This window comes from Leopardus geoffroyi, chromosome D3 (genome assembly GCF_018350155.1).
Source record: "Leopardus geoffroyi isolate Oge1 chromosome D3, O.geoffroyi_Oge1_pat1.0, whole genome shotgun sequence".
Taxonomy (NCBI): domain Eukaryota; kingdom Metazoa; phylum Chordata; class Mammalia; order Carnivora; family Felidae; genus Leopardus; species Leopardus geoffroyi.
The window spans coordinates 24654333-24671084 of record NC_059339.1 but is presented as its reverse complement, the minus strand read 5'-3'; the positions used below and the strand labels follow the sequence as shown (position 1 = coordinate 24671084).

The following is a 16752-nucleotide window of genomic DNA, read 5'->3' as shown; positions in this document are numbered from 1 at the left end:
GTGAATGAGAAGACCTAGGATGATGACTGAGGACTTTAACTGAGGCTTTGTTCCAGTGACCTACTCTACTGCCTGAGATCGGACTCCAAAGTGCCTAAATTAGGATCATAAAGAAGGCCACCAAAAACCCAAAAGAAAAGATGGACATTTTCTAAGCCAAAATTAGCATTAACAATATTTTCACAAAGACACATGCTTAGAAAACAGCTAGGCTATTTGTTATTGTTCATAAGAAATCTGAAGAGTCTAAGTCATTTCTACTTCTTTTATCTTAAAATAAATAAAGGTGGATAATAAATATCAGTACATGCTGAACACCAAGGACAAAGATTTCTTGTCTTCTCTACCTTCTCCTCTCCATCTCCACAAGTTCTAGCCACTTCCCCCTCAGATGTGCACAGGAAGTTTCTATTGTCAGAAAACCTTCTTAACGGCTCAAATCTCATTGTCCTTGGCTTCTGTGATATCAAAGTGATATGTCCTCCAAGTCCTGAAGCTCTCTTCTCCCTAACCTCAGCCTGGATCCCCTCTACCCTCTGTGATCCTAACTCAGTCTCACTGGCTGGCTTTCTGTCTTTATCTTATAATGCCACTGAGATGATGCCCTCTTAATACCTCTTTCCAGTAGCATTTAATCATGTTACATTAAGTGAGAGAAATACATATGGGACATGCCTAAAACCAAACATCACCTGCTTCCCCAAACTAGTTCTTCCTGTCAGCCTTCCTGTTTCTTTTAAAAGGCACCACTCTTCCTCCAATCATCTGGGTACAACATCTGGGGATAAGCTTTCACTCATTCAATCTAACTATGTAAGCATTTACTGAGTATCCACTATGTAGATATAGTTATAGGGGTTCTACTCAGTGATACAGAGACTGTAGATAGAATGCTCTTCATACTTCCATTGAGTTCTAATCCAGTAGAGGTACCTATACAAGTACACAAATAACCAAAATTTGTGATTGAATATAAATAAGAGAAATTTTGAAAGTGTTCCTAGGGCTGAGATGAGAGAAAGACTTACTTTTTATCAAGAGACTTCAAGTAGTGAACAGTATTTAGAATGATCCTAAAAAAAAGATGGGTAAATGTTAGACGAGCAACATAGGGATGCAAAAGGCCTAAGTGGAAAAAACAGCTTGAGGAAATATAGTAAAGGATAAGAGCACAGCCAGTGTGGTGAGATAAGGGAAGGTGGAAAAGCCCAATTTCAGGGAAAGTAAATAGTATGTAGAGAGGAACAGTGCAGTTAAATACTAGAAATCGTGACAAGCCCCACTTTCAGGTAAGGACCCTGACCACAAAGTTGTGTGCACTGTGTAGCAACTACTACCTGCAGAGCAGTTTTGGGAGACTCGGTCTCATACTGATGTGTGGGTGGAGGAAACATGGAAGGGAGGGCATGGCGGTAAGGAAAACCCAACTAGTAGGCTAATGCAGCCACCTGGGCAACCAGGAAGGGACAGTGAAAGAAAAGAACCCTTAGGAGAATATTTATTTGACAACTGTTAGACTGTCAGTCAACTGAGAAAAAAAGGGAAGAAAGCAAAGATGATTTTAGATTTCTAAGACAGGCTGAATAATGCCACCCCCGCCCCCATATGTCCACGTCCTAGTTCCTAGAGCCTGTGAATGTCACTTTATATGACAAAAGGACCTTTGCAGGTGTCATTAAATTAAGGGTTTTGAGGTGAGGAGACTGTCCTAGATTGTGCAGGGGAGTCTGATGTAATCATGACAGTCTTTGTAAGAGGGATGCGAAAGGAGTCGGGGCGGCACAGAGGGCAGTGCAGTGACAGAAGCAGAAAGGAATGCTGCACGCTGTACGTGGAGTAAGAGGCACAAGCCAAGGAATCCAGGCAGCCACTGGAAGCTGACTGTCCCCTAGAGCCTGCAGAAGAAACCAGCCTTGTTGATAAAATAAATTTGTGTTAAGCCACTAAGTTTCTGGCTGTTACAGCAGCAATAGAAAATTAGTACAGATAGCCAGAGGAGTAGGGCTGTCATCACCAAACTTAGAGAAGCTAGAAGAATTCAATTTAGGACAAAGATACTTCACATCTGGACTCACTAACTCTGACAGATCAGCATGAAAATCGGAAGGAGTATCTACCAGGCCAATGGAAATTTGAAAATGATGCTCAGGCAGGAGGTCAGTGCTGGTGCGTATGGATTGAGAAACAATGTACACTAAAGCTGTAGTTGAAGGTACGCTGGTAAAAATAGTAAAGGGAGATATACAAAGAAAGAACAGAAAACAATCAAGGAACAAAAGACAAGAACTCCCATATTTAACAAATGGCAATACAATGGAAAGGAACCGTTAAAAATAAGGTAGGTTATCTGAATGACACAGAGAAAGGCCTTAGAAGGTAGAATTAAAAAAGCAGGCTGTAGGAAAGTCTATGTACTATGATGGAAGTTTTGGAAAAAAAGGAATGTAGACATGTGTATATTTATACATAGGATTGTATTGCCACGTGTTTATGTACATACTAAAAAGGTCTGGAAAGATTCTAACCAAATTGTTAACAGTGGTTAACTGTGAGAAGTGGAACAGGGAAGGTAAATAATGTAAGAAGGTGGACCTTTCTTTATACACTTTGGTATCATAAGATTTTTTTTTTTTAACAGAAGTGAGTATCACTTTTGTAACTTTTTTTAATTGCTTATTTTTTTTTTTAAAAAGAGGGACAGGGGCGCCTGGGTGGCGCAGTCGGTTAAGCGTCCGACTTCAGCCAGGTCACGATCTCGCGGTCCGTGAGTTCGAGCCCCGCGTCGGGCTCTGGGCTGATGGCTCAGAGCCTGGAGCCTGTTTCTGATTCTGTGTCTCCCTCTCTCTCTGCCCCTCCCCCGTTCATGCTCTGTCTCTCTCTGTCCCCAAAATAAATAAACATTGAAAAAAAAAAATTAAAAAAAAAAAAAATAAAAAGAGGGACAATAAAAGCCAATGTAAAAGGTCCAGAAAGAGCAGTCAAGAAGAAAATCAGGAGGGCAGTGCTTCACAGACAATATAAGAGGAGAGAATTTCAAGGAAAAGTTTGAGCATACAAATGCTGCATATGACTAGGGAAATTTAGAACTGTCAAAAGATCTCTCAACTCAGCCATGAGGAGATCACTGTTGATCTTTCCAGGGGACAAAGGTGCCCAAGGCAAACTTTAATGGTCCGAAATGAATAGGAGGAGCTCCACTTCCAGTAATGGAGGAGAAGGGCCTTTCAGACCAGTCCACGTCTATATAAAGCCCAACTTTATAGTTATAAGGTCTCAGGGGGTGGGGAGTGGCCGGGAGGGATGCAGGGGGAGGAATCCACAAAGAGACACGTGTAACCAAAATCAGTGAGGAACTGTAGGAGGGTTGGAGTTGACCCTTTGAAGAAAGGAATAGCATTGGTTAAGTCTCCTATTTTTGAAATGCCAGGGAACCTTTTTTTTTGGGGGGGGGGTGTTGTGGCCAGAGGGAAAGCCCCAATTAGTGACATGTGGTCAGGATACAACACAGGTAGAAACACAATGTTACTGGCTTGAAGAACTAGAAGAATGAGCCACAGTGGGAAGCCTTCAATTCTGAGTATAAATTCTACCCCAATCTCTATCTCCTGAAATATGCATGTGCAAGGCTGAATCTAAGCAGCCCAGTTAAAGCTAAAAGATCAGAACACAGATTTCAGCTGCAGCCCACCACAAAGACTGAATTTGGAGCTTGAATTAAGCCAAGTTAACAGGTAAAAGATCAACAACAACAAAATACTGTTAAGAGAAATATATCAAAATCCATAGTCTCTCTAAAGTAACATTCACAATATAGGATATAATCCCATTTTATTAAATATACAAAGAAACATTAAATGTGACTCATATTCAAAACAAAAGGCAATCAATGCACACTTCTGTGACTATACTAAAAACCACTGAATTATACACTTTAATTGGGTAAACTGCATAGTATGTGAATTATATCTCAATAAAGCTGTTATAAAACAACATTAACAATAGGCAATCAATAGGGTCTATCTCTGAAATAGACTCTTAACTACAGACAACAAACTGATGGTTACCAGAGGGAAGGCAGGTGGGGAGGTAGGTGAAACAGGTGAAGGGGATTAGGAGTATATTCACCATGAGGAGCACGGAGTAATGTATAGAATGGTTGAATCACTATATTGTACACCTGAAACTAACACAACACTGTATGTTAACTATACTGGATTTAAAAAATAACGGGGTCTAACTCTGAGGTGACTCACATAGGATTAGCAAACAAGGTTTTAAAAGCTTTTGTAATAAATAGGCTTGGCTATGTACAGGAAAAATAGATGTAGTGAACAAACATAAATCTTAGCAGAAAAACTGAAATGTTTCTTAATAGAAACAAATGGAAATTCTAAAGCTAAAAATACAATATATGTCTGATAAAAAATTCACTTACGCAGTAAAGAATTAACCTTGCCCAAAGAGAGGTCTGGACTTTACCCTCAGCTCTGGGAAGCAATCTCTAAGCCCTTAGAATGCTCTAAGAGTGTCTTTGTTTACGTGAGGGTGTTGACCATTGCCAAATAGTTGATGCTAACCGTGTGATTTACAGTGGGGCTTTTCAGCTCAACCTTTGGAGGGCTGGAAATGAAGATCACCCAAGCAGGTGGTCAACCTATCTATGAGACCAAGATCCAATAAAAACTGGACAGCGAGGCTCAAGTGAGCCTCTCTGGTTGATAATAGTCTGTGCATATTGTCAGATATTGTTGCTTTTCAGGCACTGGCACTGTCTGTGACTCTACTGGGAGAAGACAACGGAAAGCTTCCTGCTTAGAACTCTCCTGCCATGTGTCTCTTCCCTTGGCTGACTTTAATCTGAATCCTTCCGTTGTAGTAAACCATAACCATGAGTATACCAGCTGTCAGTGAATTCTGGGAGTCTTTCTAGTGAATTACTGAACCCGAGGGTGGTCTTGGAGACCCATGCTCATGGTTGATGTCTGAAGTGAGAATAGTCTTCGGGAATCTCAAACTTGGTATCACTGGATGGGTTTAAAAGCAGACTGGAGATGACAGAATAAGGAGTTATTGAACTTAAAGGCAGATTAACAGAAATTTTCAAATCTGAAGAATATAGAGAAAAAAAGATTTAAAATGTGAACAGACCCTCAGTAATACATAGCACAATATTGAAAGACGTAAGAGTAATGCAGAGTCTCATGAACAGAGGAAAGAGGGAATGGGCAAGAAGAAACATTTGAAAAAATAATAGGTAAAAAATTCCTAAGTTTGGGGAAAGATCTGTATCTGTAGATTCTAAAGCTCAAAGTAGCAGAGGAAGGAAAAATATAATGAAATCCACATTTAGGTATATTTCAGTTAAACTGCTAAAAACCAAAGTAGAGAAAATCTTGAAAGCAATCAAGAAAGAATTAGCACATGCTCTACATACTTTCAATTCTACTGACATATCATCAAAATAATAGTGACCAAAAAACAATGGAAAGACTACTTTAAACTGCTTTTTTTAAAAAATCCATCAACCTAGAATTCTGTATCCACCAAAAATATCCTTCAAGAACAAAGGTGAATAAAGACATTTTAAAGCAAAAATGAAAAGAATTCATTACTAGCACACCTGCACTACAAGAAATGCTACATGAAGTTCTTTAGACTGAAGATAAATGATACCAGATGGAAACTCGGATCTCTATGAATGACTGCAAGTACCATAAATGATAAATAAGTGCGTAAACAGAAAAGATATTTCCTCTTAATTCTTTAATATAACTGTATAGAACAAAAAAAACACACTGTATTGTGAAGTTTAAAAAGAATATAGACATAGTAATATATGTGACAACTACAGCATAAAGAACAGGGAGTAAGGAATCAATGGGTTTATAAAGTTGTGAGGTGCTTACATTTTAAGGGAAGTGGTATGGTATTAGCTCAAAGTAGATTGTGAAAATTTAAGGATAATATAACGCAATCTTAGAGCAACCACTAAAATAAATGCAAAGGGGTAGAGCTAAAAAGCAAATAGACAAGTTAAAATAAAACCTATCTGATTAAATTAACCACAGATTGTAGGAAAGGAAGAACAGAAAACAAAATATAAATGGGACAAACAGAAAACCAACAGTAAAATGACAGACCTAAATATAACACCAATAATGACATTAAATGTTAAATGAGTGAAATTCTCTAATTAAGAGGCCATAATTGTCAAAATCAATAAAAAAGCAAAATCAAACTAGATGTTATCTGCAGTTAACAAACTAAAGACACAGATTAAATAGAAAGTAAAGAGACGGAAAAAGATGGACCATACAAACAACAGGTATAAGAAAGTAGGAGTGAGTATATTTGTAGCAGATAAAGTAGACTTCAAGACAAAAAGGTATGACCATTGACAAAAAAAGAAATATTTCATAATGATAAAAGGGTCAATCTGTCAGGAAGACAAACACACAAATGAACATTTGTCCAATGACAGAATTTCAAAGTCTATGAAGCCATGTTTCACAGAAGCAAATGGAGAAACAGACAAGATCACAATAATAATTGGAGATTTAACAATCTCTTTAGCAATTGACAAAACATATAGACAAAAAAAAAAAAGAAAGAAAGAAAGAAAGAAAGAAAGAAAGAAAGAAAGAAAGAAAGAAAGAAAGAAAATCAAAACAAAGATGACCTGAGCAGCACCATCACCACCGTGACTGACATCTATGACATTACATCTGCTGAAATCCTACGAAGTATGTTTTCTGACCACAATGAAATTAAGCTGAATTTAAAAATAAATAAACTTGATGATAATAATGTGTCTAGGAAAATCCAAAATCTTTAAAATTAAATAAGCCATCTAGGAGGTAAAGAGAAATCACAAATGATCTTAGAAAATATTTTAAGTTCAGTGAAGATAAAAACATAATCTGGTAAAAATTATTAGATGCAGGTAAAGCAGTGTTTAAAGAAATTTTATATTTTTAAATGCTTGTATTAAAAAGAAGAAAGGTCAAGGTCAATCACCTGAGGTTTGACTTTAAGAAGCTAGCAAAGTAAGTAGCAAGAAGAAAATGATAAAAAAGAAACCAGAAATAAGTGAAATAGAAAAGAGACAACAAGCAATAAAAAAATTAACAAAAGCAAAACTCAGTTCTTCAAAAAGATCAAGAAAACTGATAAATCTCTAAGTAGAATGATCCAGAAACGGGGGCGGGGGGTGGGGGGTGGTGAGGTGGTTTTCAGGTACAAAACACAAACTACCAGTAACAAAACTGAAAGAGGGCACCTCACTAGATAGCCTACAAGCACTAAAAGGAAAATAAGAAAATATTATGAACTTAATGTCACTAAATTCAACACTTAGATGAAACGAGCAAAGTCTCAGGAAAATACAACTTATCAAACCTGACACAAGATGATAAAGAAAATCTGAATGGTCAATACGCACAGCCTTCTAAACTCCACGTTCCAAGCCCTCCAATCTATCCTACGTGCCACTCACTTGCCTTCCTTAAATATCTAGTCTATCTTCTTACTCCTACGTTTCAAAACCCTCAGGAGTTTCTGCTAGCGTATCTCTTGCCTAGTTTTCATACTAATCCATCCTCTAGTGTATTCCTGAAGGGTACTCTGCCACCATCCTTCAGACATGCCAATCCATTCTTTTACATATGCCTTCCCATCAATGCCATCTCATTCCTGGCCAAATCTCACCTATTATTCAAGGTCTAAAGAGGTCTATAATCTCCTCCAAGAAGTTTCCAGGCTATTCCCAGCCCTCGGGGTCTTCCTTCTTGCAATTTCACGGAAACGCCAGCATCACTAATACTGTCTTGTAGATAAGCCACTGTTGTCCTATGTATTTGTCTTATTTTCCCTACTAAATTGTAAGCTCTTTGAGGGCAAAGTTTTTTGTTTTTTTGTTTTTGTTTTTGTTTTTTTTTTTTAACATTTCTATCCCTAGGGCAACTATTCCAGGATTCAACACTGAGTAATGATTCAATAAATACTTGTAATCTATTGAATGAATATATAATGCCAAGAGCTTATTTCTACGGTTCTTATCAGACTCTCTAGACTCTCATTCGGATCTCGATACTAGCTTCAGAGTAATCTCCAGGGATCTGCCAGACATTTTCTAACAGCTATATTCAGGAAACATATGGTTACAATAAGCAGAGGTAGAGGTGACGGAAGAGTGCTAAAATTATATAAATAGACAAGGGGGTGGCTTGGTTTTGTAGGTCATAAGAAAAGGGGGCTGAGTTTTACCTTCCGCTGCTACTAACACCTGATAAACATACACTAGTAGCAATAAGGCGACCTTCTTGTCCTCTCCCTGCCCTGAGTCCATGTGGACACAGAACAAACAATGGGACTCAGGGATGAGTTCAGCTCATACTTGCAAATGCATCTGTTCCCTCCATTCATCGTGTACCCACATCTGTTTGAGTAGAAACAAGATAACAGTGTCTTCCAAAAAGCAGCCAGTTACCAACACTTACTGTCTCTCACCATGACATATAAATTCCACCAAATTTATGTCTTAATTATAACCAAGTACTATCAAACAGTGACTGCAAATCTAACTTACTTAAATAGATCTTTCAAAAATAATTTTGCATTTATACTAAAACTAGCAGCGTCATTTGTGAATACACACACTTTTGAGGAAAAAATACGGTTTCCTGTGGCATTAAAGTCACCAAGTAAAGAAATCCCTTTAAACAAAATTCTTCTCAAATTCCCTTCCATTGATGACTTCCTAGCAGCTTCTCTTTCATTTAAAGCAAACATAGCTTTTATATCCTGATTTCATTCTCTTTCTCTCTAATTAGATAAATCTGGTTGCTCTTCTCTCTAAACAGATTACAAGGTTGGGGTGTTTTGTTTTTCCAGTATTCAGAATTCTAATCCTTGCAGCACTGTGATGGCAGGAAAGACCGTGTGATTTAGACCAGGCAGGCTCTAAGGAAATATATCTAAAAGAAATACACAACACACACAATGCGGAGATTCTTTTGACTACAAACACACAGATTCCTGTAAGAGATAGTGGGCTACCTCAGCTATTTCCAGCCCCACGGCATTGACCCTGAAATCCCGCAAGCAATCCTGTTCTTACCCAGATTGGAGGACGCTCGCCCCTCTGCAGCCCGGTCCTTGAGATCTTCAGCAATGCCCAGCTGCTGCTCATGGTACTGTTTAGCTCTCTCCAAATCCTGCATGCACCTGGCAGCATGGCCCAGGCCGGCATAGGCCCGCATCTCAATGGCCTTCTCCATCAACTCCTGTGCCAGCTCCAGCACGTAGTTGTGGTAAGACATGGCCTTGTCAAAGTTTCTCCTGTAGTGATAGGCACTGCCCAGGTTGCTGTAGGCCCGGGCCTCTTCTCGCTTGTTCCCCAGGTCCTTGGCTATCTTCAGATGCTGCTCATGGCACTGCACAGCGTTCTCAAAGTCACCCATGGCAATATACACAGCTCCCATGTTGCCAAGTTCTCGGGCCTCCGAAAGCTCATCTTTGGATTGCTTGGCAAGAAGAACACACTGTTTGTGACTGGCCAGTGCATTGGGGTAGTCACCAATGGCTGTGTACACGTGGCCCAGACTGCTCAGGGCTGATGAAGCTGCCTGGATGGGGAAAGGATAAAGCAGAGAATGAAAAGCACATCAGAAAGCGGCTTTGGCTTGTTTTAGCAGATAAAACGTTCAGGGTTTGCCTGTGACCATCCAACACAACTCCTAATGGTGTTTCTATCAGTGGGCTGCAGACCTGTGCACAACTGAAAAAGAGCCCATCCAAACAGCAAGTTCCTAATAAAAGACAACTGTAGTTTAATCAGTAACTTTTAATACCTAATCTCATAGAAACATAGAAAAAGGCTGTGTTCTGTATAACCTTCATTTTAGTTTAAAGACTTATTGACATTTCTAGTATTCTGCTATAACTCTGTTAATGGCCACTAACCTCTGTAGTGTAAGAAAATGTTGAGGAAAACCAGAATTAATTAGGACATATAATATAGCCGAGGAAATTCATGAAAAATCCATGCTTGGGTCTTTGCATTCCTGGGCATTTCTCTAATGCTTTCTCCCAAAGCAAATGGATAGATTAGTGGTAAGGGAGATGTTTAGGATGATGACTGATAATTTTGTGACTCAGGACCCACTGGAGGATCCTGTTCTCTTATCTTTTTGTTCCCTCAGTGGGACGTTATCAGTGATTACCACGGAGGGCTTAGATTTGGACAAACCCCAGAGGAAAAAATGGGTGGTTCCAACCTAGGCCTCTAACTGGGGGGGGGGGGGTCCCCATCTGGCCTCACCACCTCTTTTCAGGCCCACACTGACTCTTCCAGCTTTGTTCCTCATGCCTAGAGGCTCTTCTGACCCTGGCCTCTGTGCACAAAGATGCTATATTCCTCGTCTCCTCACAATGCTGGCCTCACCTGTGGTTCTTGTGTAAAGAAAAGTACATGAGCCTTTTTTGTCTTAAAGGTTTCAGAAAAGGACTGTATGTTGATAGAGTGAACCCAATAGGGACAACAAAAACAACAAAAGAGTTAGGGTTCTGGAATCTTCCCCAAGTGTATATAGTCTTGGATTCTAGGTCTTTGGTTTCTAACTCCTTTGCAGAGACATAAAAGGGAAGTTACACTGGGCTTTTTCTAACCTCCTTAGTTTTTTAATTGCTAATAATTAAGTTTTTATTTAAATTCCAGTTAATGAACATACAGTGTAATATTAGTTTCGGGTGTAGAATTTAGTGATTCGACACTTCCATATGACACCCGGTTATATGCTCATCACAAGTGCCCTTCTTAATCCCATCACCTGTTTAACCCATCCCCCACCCACCTTTCGATTCTACAAGTTGGAGACTTGCCTACCCTTCCCTTCCGTCATACTGTGCCTACAGCTAAACCCATGTATCCTCCTTTCTTCATGATGAACCCTCTTCCCGACAGGAGCATGTGATCCCGGCAGAACCAAGGGTGTGCTCAGTCACAGGTAGGCAAATGATTTCCACTAGGGCCCCAAGGCTAGGGAATAACAAGGAAGCAAGGCTGTCCCACCTGGAGTAAGGGTATTTCTTTATGAGATGTGTTCTTCGTACACTTCAGAACACTTTTATTAATATTTTATAGAAGTGAGTGATTTGCCACTCTATTTCTCTGCCTGCGAAATAGCAGTTCTTGATCAAAATAACTCAAGCACTGACCGTCTTTATGGTGTTTGCAAATTGTGTATTTGCAAAGGGTTCCATATCATTTTAAGTTGCTTTTATCATTTCACAGATGTTCCAACAAAGAGATTTGGGAAAACAGAGGGGAAATAAATACTTAGAAATTTACTTTTTTGGGTTTTTCTCTGAGTAGAGAAGAGCACAAATGATTCCAGAGCGGTTACAATGCTGCAGTAGTGTGTTTCTAGCAGGAGCAGCAATGACGTCACCAAAGAGCACACCACTTGGACATATCCTGGTCTCAGCTTCCCACTTGAGGAGTCTCTTTGGGACAAGGTTAGAAGTGCACATCAGCACATTGCACACGGGCCTTTCTGCTGCCCACAACTCCCCTCCCCCCACCCAACAGTCTCCTTTTCCTCCTTTGCTGCAGGCCCAGGGACTCAGAGCCTCTTTCCTCTTCTTCTGTAATGGGTCCTCCCACCTCACTCTCTGGGGTTCTCCACCCAAGCCTGGTTAAGGAGCAGAACACAGTCCACTAACCCTCCTACCTAGAAATCTTTGTTGCACACAGATTTTTCACTAAAGAGCTAGTGTAACTTAGAATCAGACACACTTGGGGTGCTTGGGTGGCTCAGATGGTTAAGCGCCCAACTTTTGGTTTCAGCTCAGGTCATGATCTCATGGTTCATGGGATCAAGCCCCGCGACTGGCTCTGCACTGGTAGTGTGGAGCCTGCTTGGAATTCTCTTTCTCTCCTTCTGTCTCTGCCCCACCCCCTCTCACATTATCTGTCTCTCAAAATAAAGAAACTTCAAAAAAGAAAAAAAAAAAAGAGAATCAGACATACTTGATTTAAAACTGTACTGCCCATTACTAGCTCTGGGACCTTTAGAAACTTAACTGCTCTGAGCCTCAGTTTTCCAGACAGTTCTAGGTCCCAGCAGTGCACCAGGAATTGAGTGTTTTCAAACTCAGCCATGAGCCTCCGTCAAATGTAAAAAACATAAATAATTCACTAGATAATTCCAAATCGTAGATCTGGTTGGAGGCAATGAGCCCTCAAACACTGCAGGGGATGGACTTTATAAGGCCTGGAGCAGGCACGACACCCCAGGCATCTCTGATCCTAGGAACTTCCAGCTTATGGCAAATGATAGCCACGGGATCTCCTGCTTCGGATTTTCATTTCTCTAAATGCTACGGAGACACAGGAGCTCCATGGCTGAAGTTCTCTGAACATAAGGAAAGGGAGTATTGGGGCATTTCCCCTCTGGGGTGTGGGAAAATGAGGGAAGGACTACTATATTCGCTCTTCCTGGGGCACCCTCCAGTTACTAGGCAGCGCCATCAGGCTGCGGCTCTCCATGGCAGGTGTCCCAGAAACCAGCATCTCTAGAAAGGATAATATAATTTATGAAGCACACATCATAGCCTCTGAAATTAGAGAGGCAGTCTTGATGCAATATAAGGATGGAACAGGATTTAGTCAGAAGCCCTGGCTGTGTAACCCCGAGAAGTCACTTCACTCCTTCATCCAGATTTCCTTTATATGTAAATTGGACTGATAAGGACAGTGTACATACTTTCCAAGGCAAGGATGGGGACAGATGAAGCAGTGCATGTGAGTGTCCTGCAGAAACCATAAAGTTCTCTGTGAGTGCATCACTAAGGTGTGGATGGATGGTTTACGACTGCAAGCTGGTTGGGCGAAGCTCTGTCACCTAGCAGGAGCCAGTAATGGCAACTGAAAACATCAGTCATTATGACCAAACAACTATATTCCTATCAGTTGCCACAGGAAATAAAGTCCAGTGTTTTACAGCCCTTGGGCAAATAACATGGGATGATATTTATCAGCTAAGTGAATTACAAATTAATCACTTGTCTTTGTTCCTGTTCCTGCAGAATAAGCTTAGATCTGAAACATGGTTTCGGGCTGTTAACGAGAATCTGAAGATCCACCCTCTATGGGGAATCACAGGCCCCACCTCAAGCAGATGCTACATTTGCCACTAAGGTTCACGCTGCCTTTGTAGATTAATCTCTTTGAGATTTTTGTGCTAGAATAGCAGCAGCTGCTTCCCACAGTGGAAACATTTTGGAACATCTGTATTTGAATACTAAAATGCACACAAACAGTTATGCTAACAAACTATCTGGTTGGGATAAGACAATACTTTTCTCTTTCTACAGGATATAAATTACTCATGTTCCTGCCAAAGCATGATATCAGCTGTAGACATAGCACACAGGAGTCCTCACCCTTTGCTCTGTGACCTGAATATTTGCAGAAGAACCACATCTGACAAGTCTGTTTCATGAGACTAAAGAAGGAAATTTGCTCATACATTTTCAAACCACCTTTAAACTTTTAGCTTGAGCATAAAATAGAGAAAGTTTAAACTACTCAAACTATAACCACATTGATAACATGACCATTAAAGATTATTTTATTTTACTTTATTTTCCATTAAAGATTATTTTAAAGCCTATGATTGTTTTCCTTCACATCTAGCAATCCCCCCCCAACTCTTACTGTATGTATTTTTCATATGGGTTCTATTTTGTGGGGAGATTAACTGCACATACAAAGAATACTGCAGGTAGCTTCTTAAAGGGGTAAATACAGGGGCACCGGGGTGGCTCAATCAGTTAAGCGACCGACTGGGGCTCAGGTCATGATCTCAGGGTTTGTGAGTTCGAGCCCCGCATCGGGCTCTCTGTTATCAATGCAGAGCCTGCTTTGGATGCTCTGTCTCCCTCTCTCTGCCCCTCCCCTGCTTGGTCTTGCGCGCTCTCTCTCTCTCAAAAATAAACATTTAAAAAAAAGGGGGAGGGGAATACGCTAGCTAGTACCAGAAATGTGGTTTTTCTTCTTTACTGACTAAATCCACACGCACCTTGTATTCCATGCCTGCGAGTTCAGCATCCACAATCCCAAGGTCCTAGGTTAACCCACTACAACCCAAGAGGGAGAGCGATGTAGAAGAAAAGGGACAGAATCTCAGATCAGGCACACACAGGTTCAATGACAAACTGTGTGATGCTGCACAAGTTATGTGACGTCTTTGAGCCCCAGTTTCCTTGTCTGTAAAATGGGACAATACCTTCCAGTGCTGTGGTGAGTACTAAATAAAAAGTTTAAAGATGTAGTAGAAAATGACCAGAAAATAGAACATGAAGTTATGTCACCAGAACTAAAAAGACAACACAAGACGCTTGCCCCACTGATGGTAAGATGTATAATCATTTTCATATACTGAAGCGCATTACTCATATTCTTCTTCAAATGTAGGCATGAGAAAATTCGCCCTTTACCCAGGGGTATTCTAGAATCATTGGCACATCCAACACTTAATATTGCTAAAAGCACTTTACTTCAAGTGGTCAAAGCTGACACAGACATTGGCATATTTAGGGTCTGTCGGTTGATTTGTTCATCTTTTCGTCCATTCATGAAAAGTCTCTAGGCTTACATAAACATAGTCAACTAATTTTTGACAAAGGAGCAAAGGTAATTCAATGGATAAAGGATAGTCTTTTCAACAAAGGGTACTAGAGCAACCAGACATGCACATATGCAAAAAGGTCAACCTAGACGCAGACCTTACATCTTTAACACAAGCTGACTTGAAATGGCTCATAGATCAAAATGTAAAATGCAGAACTATAAAACTCCTAGAAGATAGCATGAGAGAAAATCTAGGGGACCTGGTGTTTGGCAATTGAATTTTCAGATATAAGACCAAAGGCATGACCCATGGGGGAAAAAAGTGGTAAGTTGAACTTTATTTAAAAGTGCTATGTAGGGGCGCCCGGGTGGCTCAGTCGGTTCAGCATCCAACTCTCGGCTTTGGTTCAGGTCATGATCTCACGGTTTCATGAGTTCAAGCCCCACACTGGGCTCTGCACTTACGGTGTGGAACCTGCTTGATATCCTCTCTCTCTCCCCCTCTCTGCCCCTCCCCTACTTATGCAGTGTATCTCTCAAATAAATAAATAAACGTAAAAAAAACTGCTCTGCAAAAGATACTGTTAAGAAAATAAAAAGATAAGCTATAGGCTGGGAGAAAATATTTGCAAAACACATATCTGACAAAAGGCTTGTATCCAAAATATGCAAACAAACAAATAAAGAAAACCTTAAAAGCTTAACAAAAAATTAAAAAAAAAAAAACAATTTTAAAATGGGCAAAAGATCTGAATAGACACCCTCACCAAAGAAGATATAATGATGGCAAATAAGCATAAGAAAAGATGCTTCACATCATATGCTACCAGGGAATTGAAAATTCAAACAATGAGATAGCACTACACACCTATTAGAATAACTAAAATCCAAAAAACTAACAACACAGAATGCTGGTGAGGATGTGGAGCAACAGGAACTCTCATTTCATTGTTGGTAGGAATGCAAAATGGGACAGGCACTTCTGGAAGACAGTTGGGCAGTCTCCTACAAACTAAGCATATTCTTACCATATGATCCAGCAATCCTGCTCCCATGTACTGACCCTAATGAAATAAAAACTTATGTTCACACAAAAGCCTGCATATGAATTTATAATTACTAAAAACTGGAAGCAACCAACACGTCCTCCAAAAGGTGAATGCATAAACCCTGGGACATCCTTACAATGGAATATTATTCAGTGCTGAAAAGAAAGGATGGTGCCGCAAAGAGACATCCAGGAACCCTTAAATATACATTGCTTAATGAAAGAAGCCAGTCTGAAAAGGTTGCATACTGTATGATCCCAACTATTGACATTCTGTAAAAGGCAAAACTACAGAAAAAGAAAAAAGAAAAAAGAAAACAGGAAATCAGTGGTTGCAGGGAAAGAATGAATAAATAAGTGGAGTGCAGAGACTTTTTAGGACAGTGAAACACTTCTGCATGATACCTAAATGGTGGCCATAGGACATAATGCATTGTCAATAGGCTGTACAATACCAACAGTGAACCCTAATGTCAACGATGTAAACTGTGAACTTCAGCTGGCAATAATATACCAGTATTGATTTGTCATTTGTTTTTTTTTTTTTAATTTTTTTTAACGTTTATTTATTTTTGAGACAGAGAGAGACAGAGCGTGAACAGGGGAGGGGCAGAGAGAGAGGGAGACACAGAATCTGAAACAGGCTCCAGGCTCTGAGCTGTCAGCACAGAGCCTGACGCGGGGCTCGAACTCACAGACCGTGAGATCATGACCTGAGCCGAAGTCGGACGCTCAACCAACTGAGCCACCCAGGCACCCCTGATTTGTCATTTGTAACAACTGTATCACACTAACACAAAATGTTAAGAATAGGGGAAACTGAGTGGAGGAGAACAAGCAAGTGGGATCTCTCTGTACTATCTACTCAATTCTCTATAAATCTAAAAGTGCTCTACAAAATGAAGTCTATTAATTTAAAAATAAATAAATTGGGAGTTTTGCTCCTTTGAGGAGTGGATAATTCTGGGAAATGGTAACAGTATGAACAAAGGCATGACGTCTGACAGCGTGTGTAACTGGAGAGCAAGAAGCCACTCAGACCTGGGAGTAGGGACAGTAGCTACAGGGG

The 16752-nt window shown here is 40.2% G+C and overlaps 1 protein-coding gene across 5 annotated transcripts in view; it reads right to left on the bottom strand.

Moving 5' to 3' along the window:
* The window catches only part of TTC28 (tetratricopeptide repeat domain 28), a 638834-nt gene that overhangs the window by 172122 nt on the left and 449960 nt on the right, over nt 1–16752 (bottom strand). For all 5 annotated transcript variants that reach the window (XM_045459312.1, XM_045459313.1, XM_045459314.1 and 2 more), the window contains one exon: nt 9119–9626. In XM_045459312.1, the coding sequence (XP_045315268.1) occupies nt 9119–9626 (508 nt within the window). The remainder of the gene's footprint in view (nt 1–9118; nt 9627–16752) is intronic.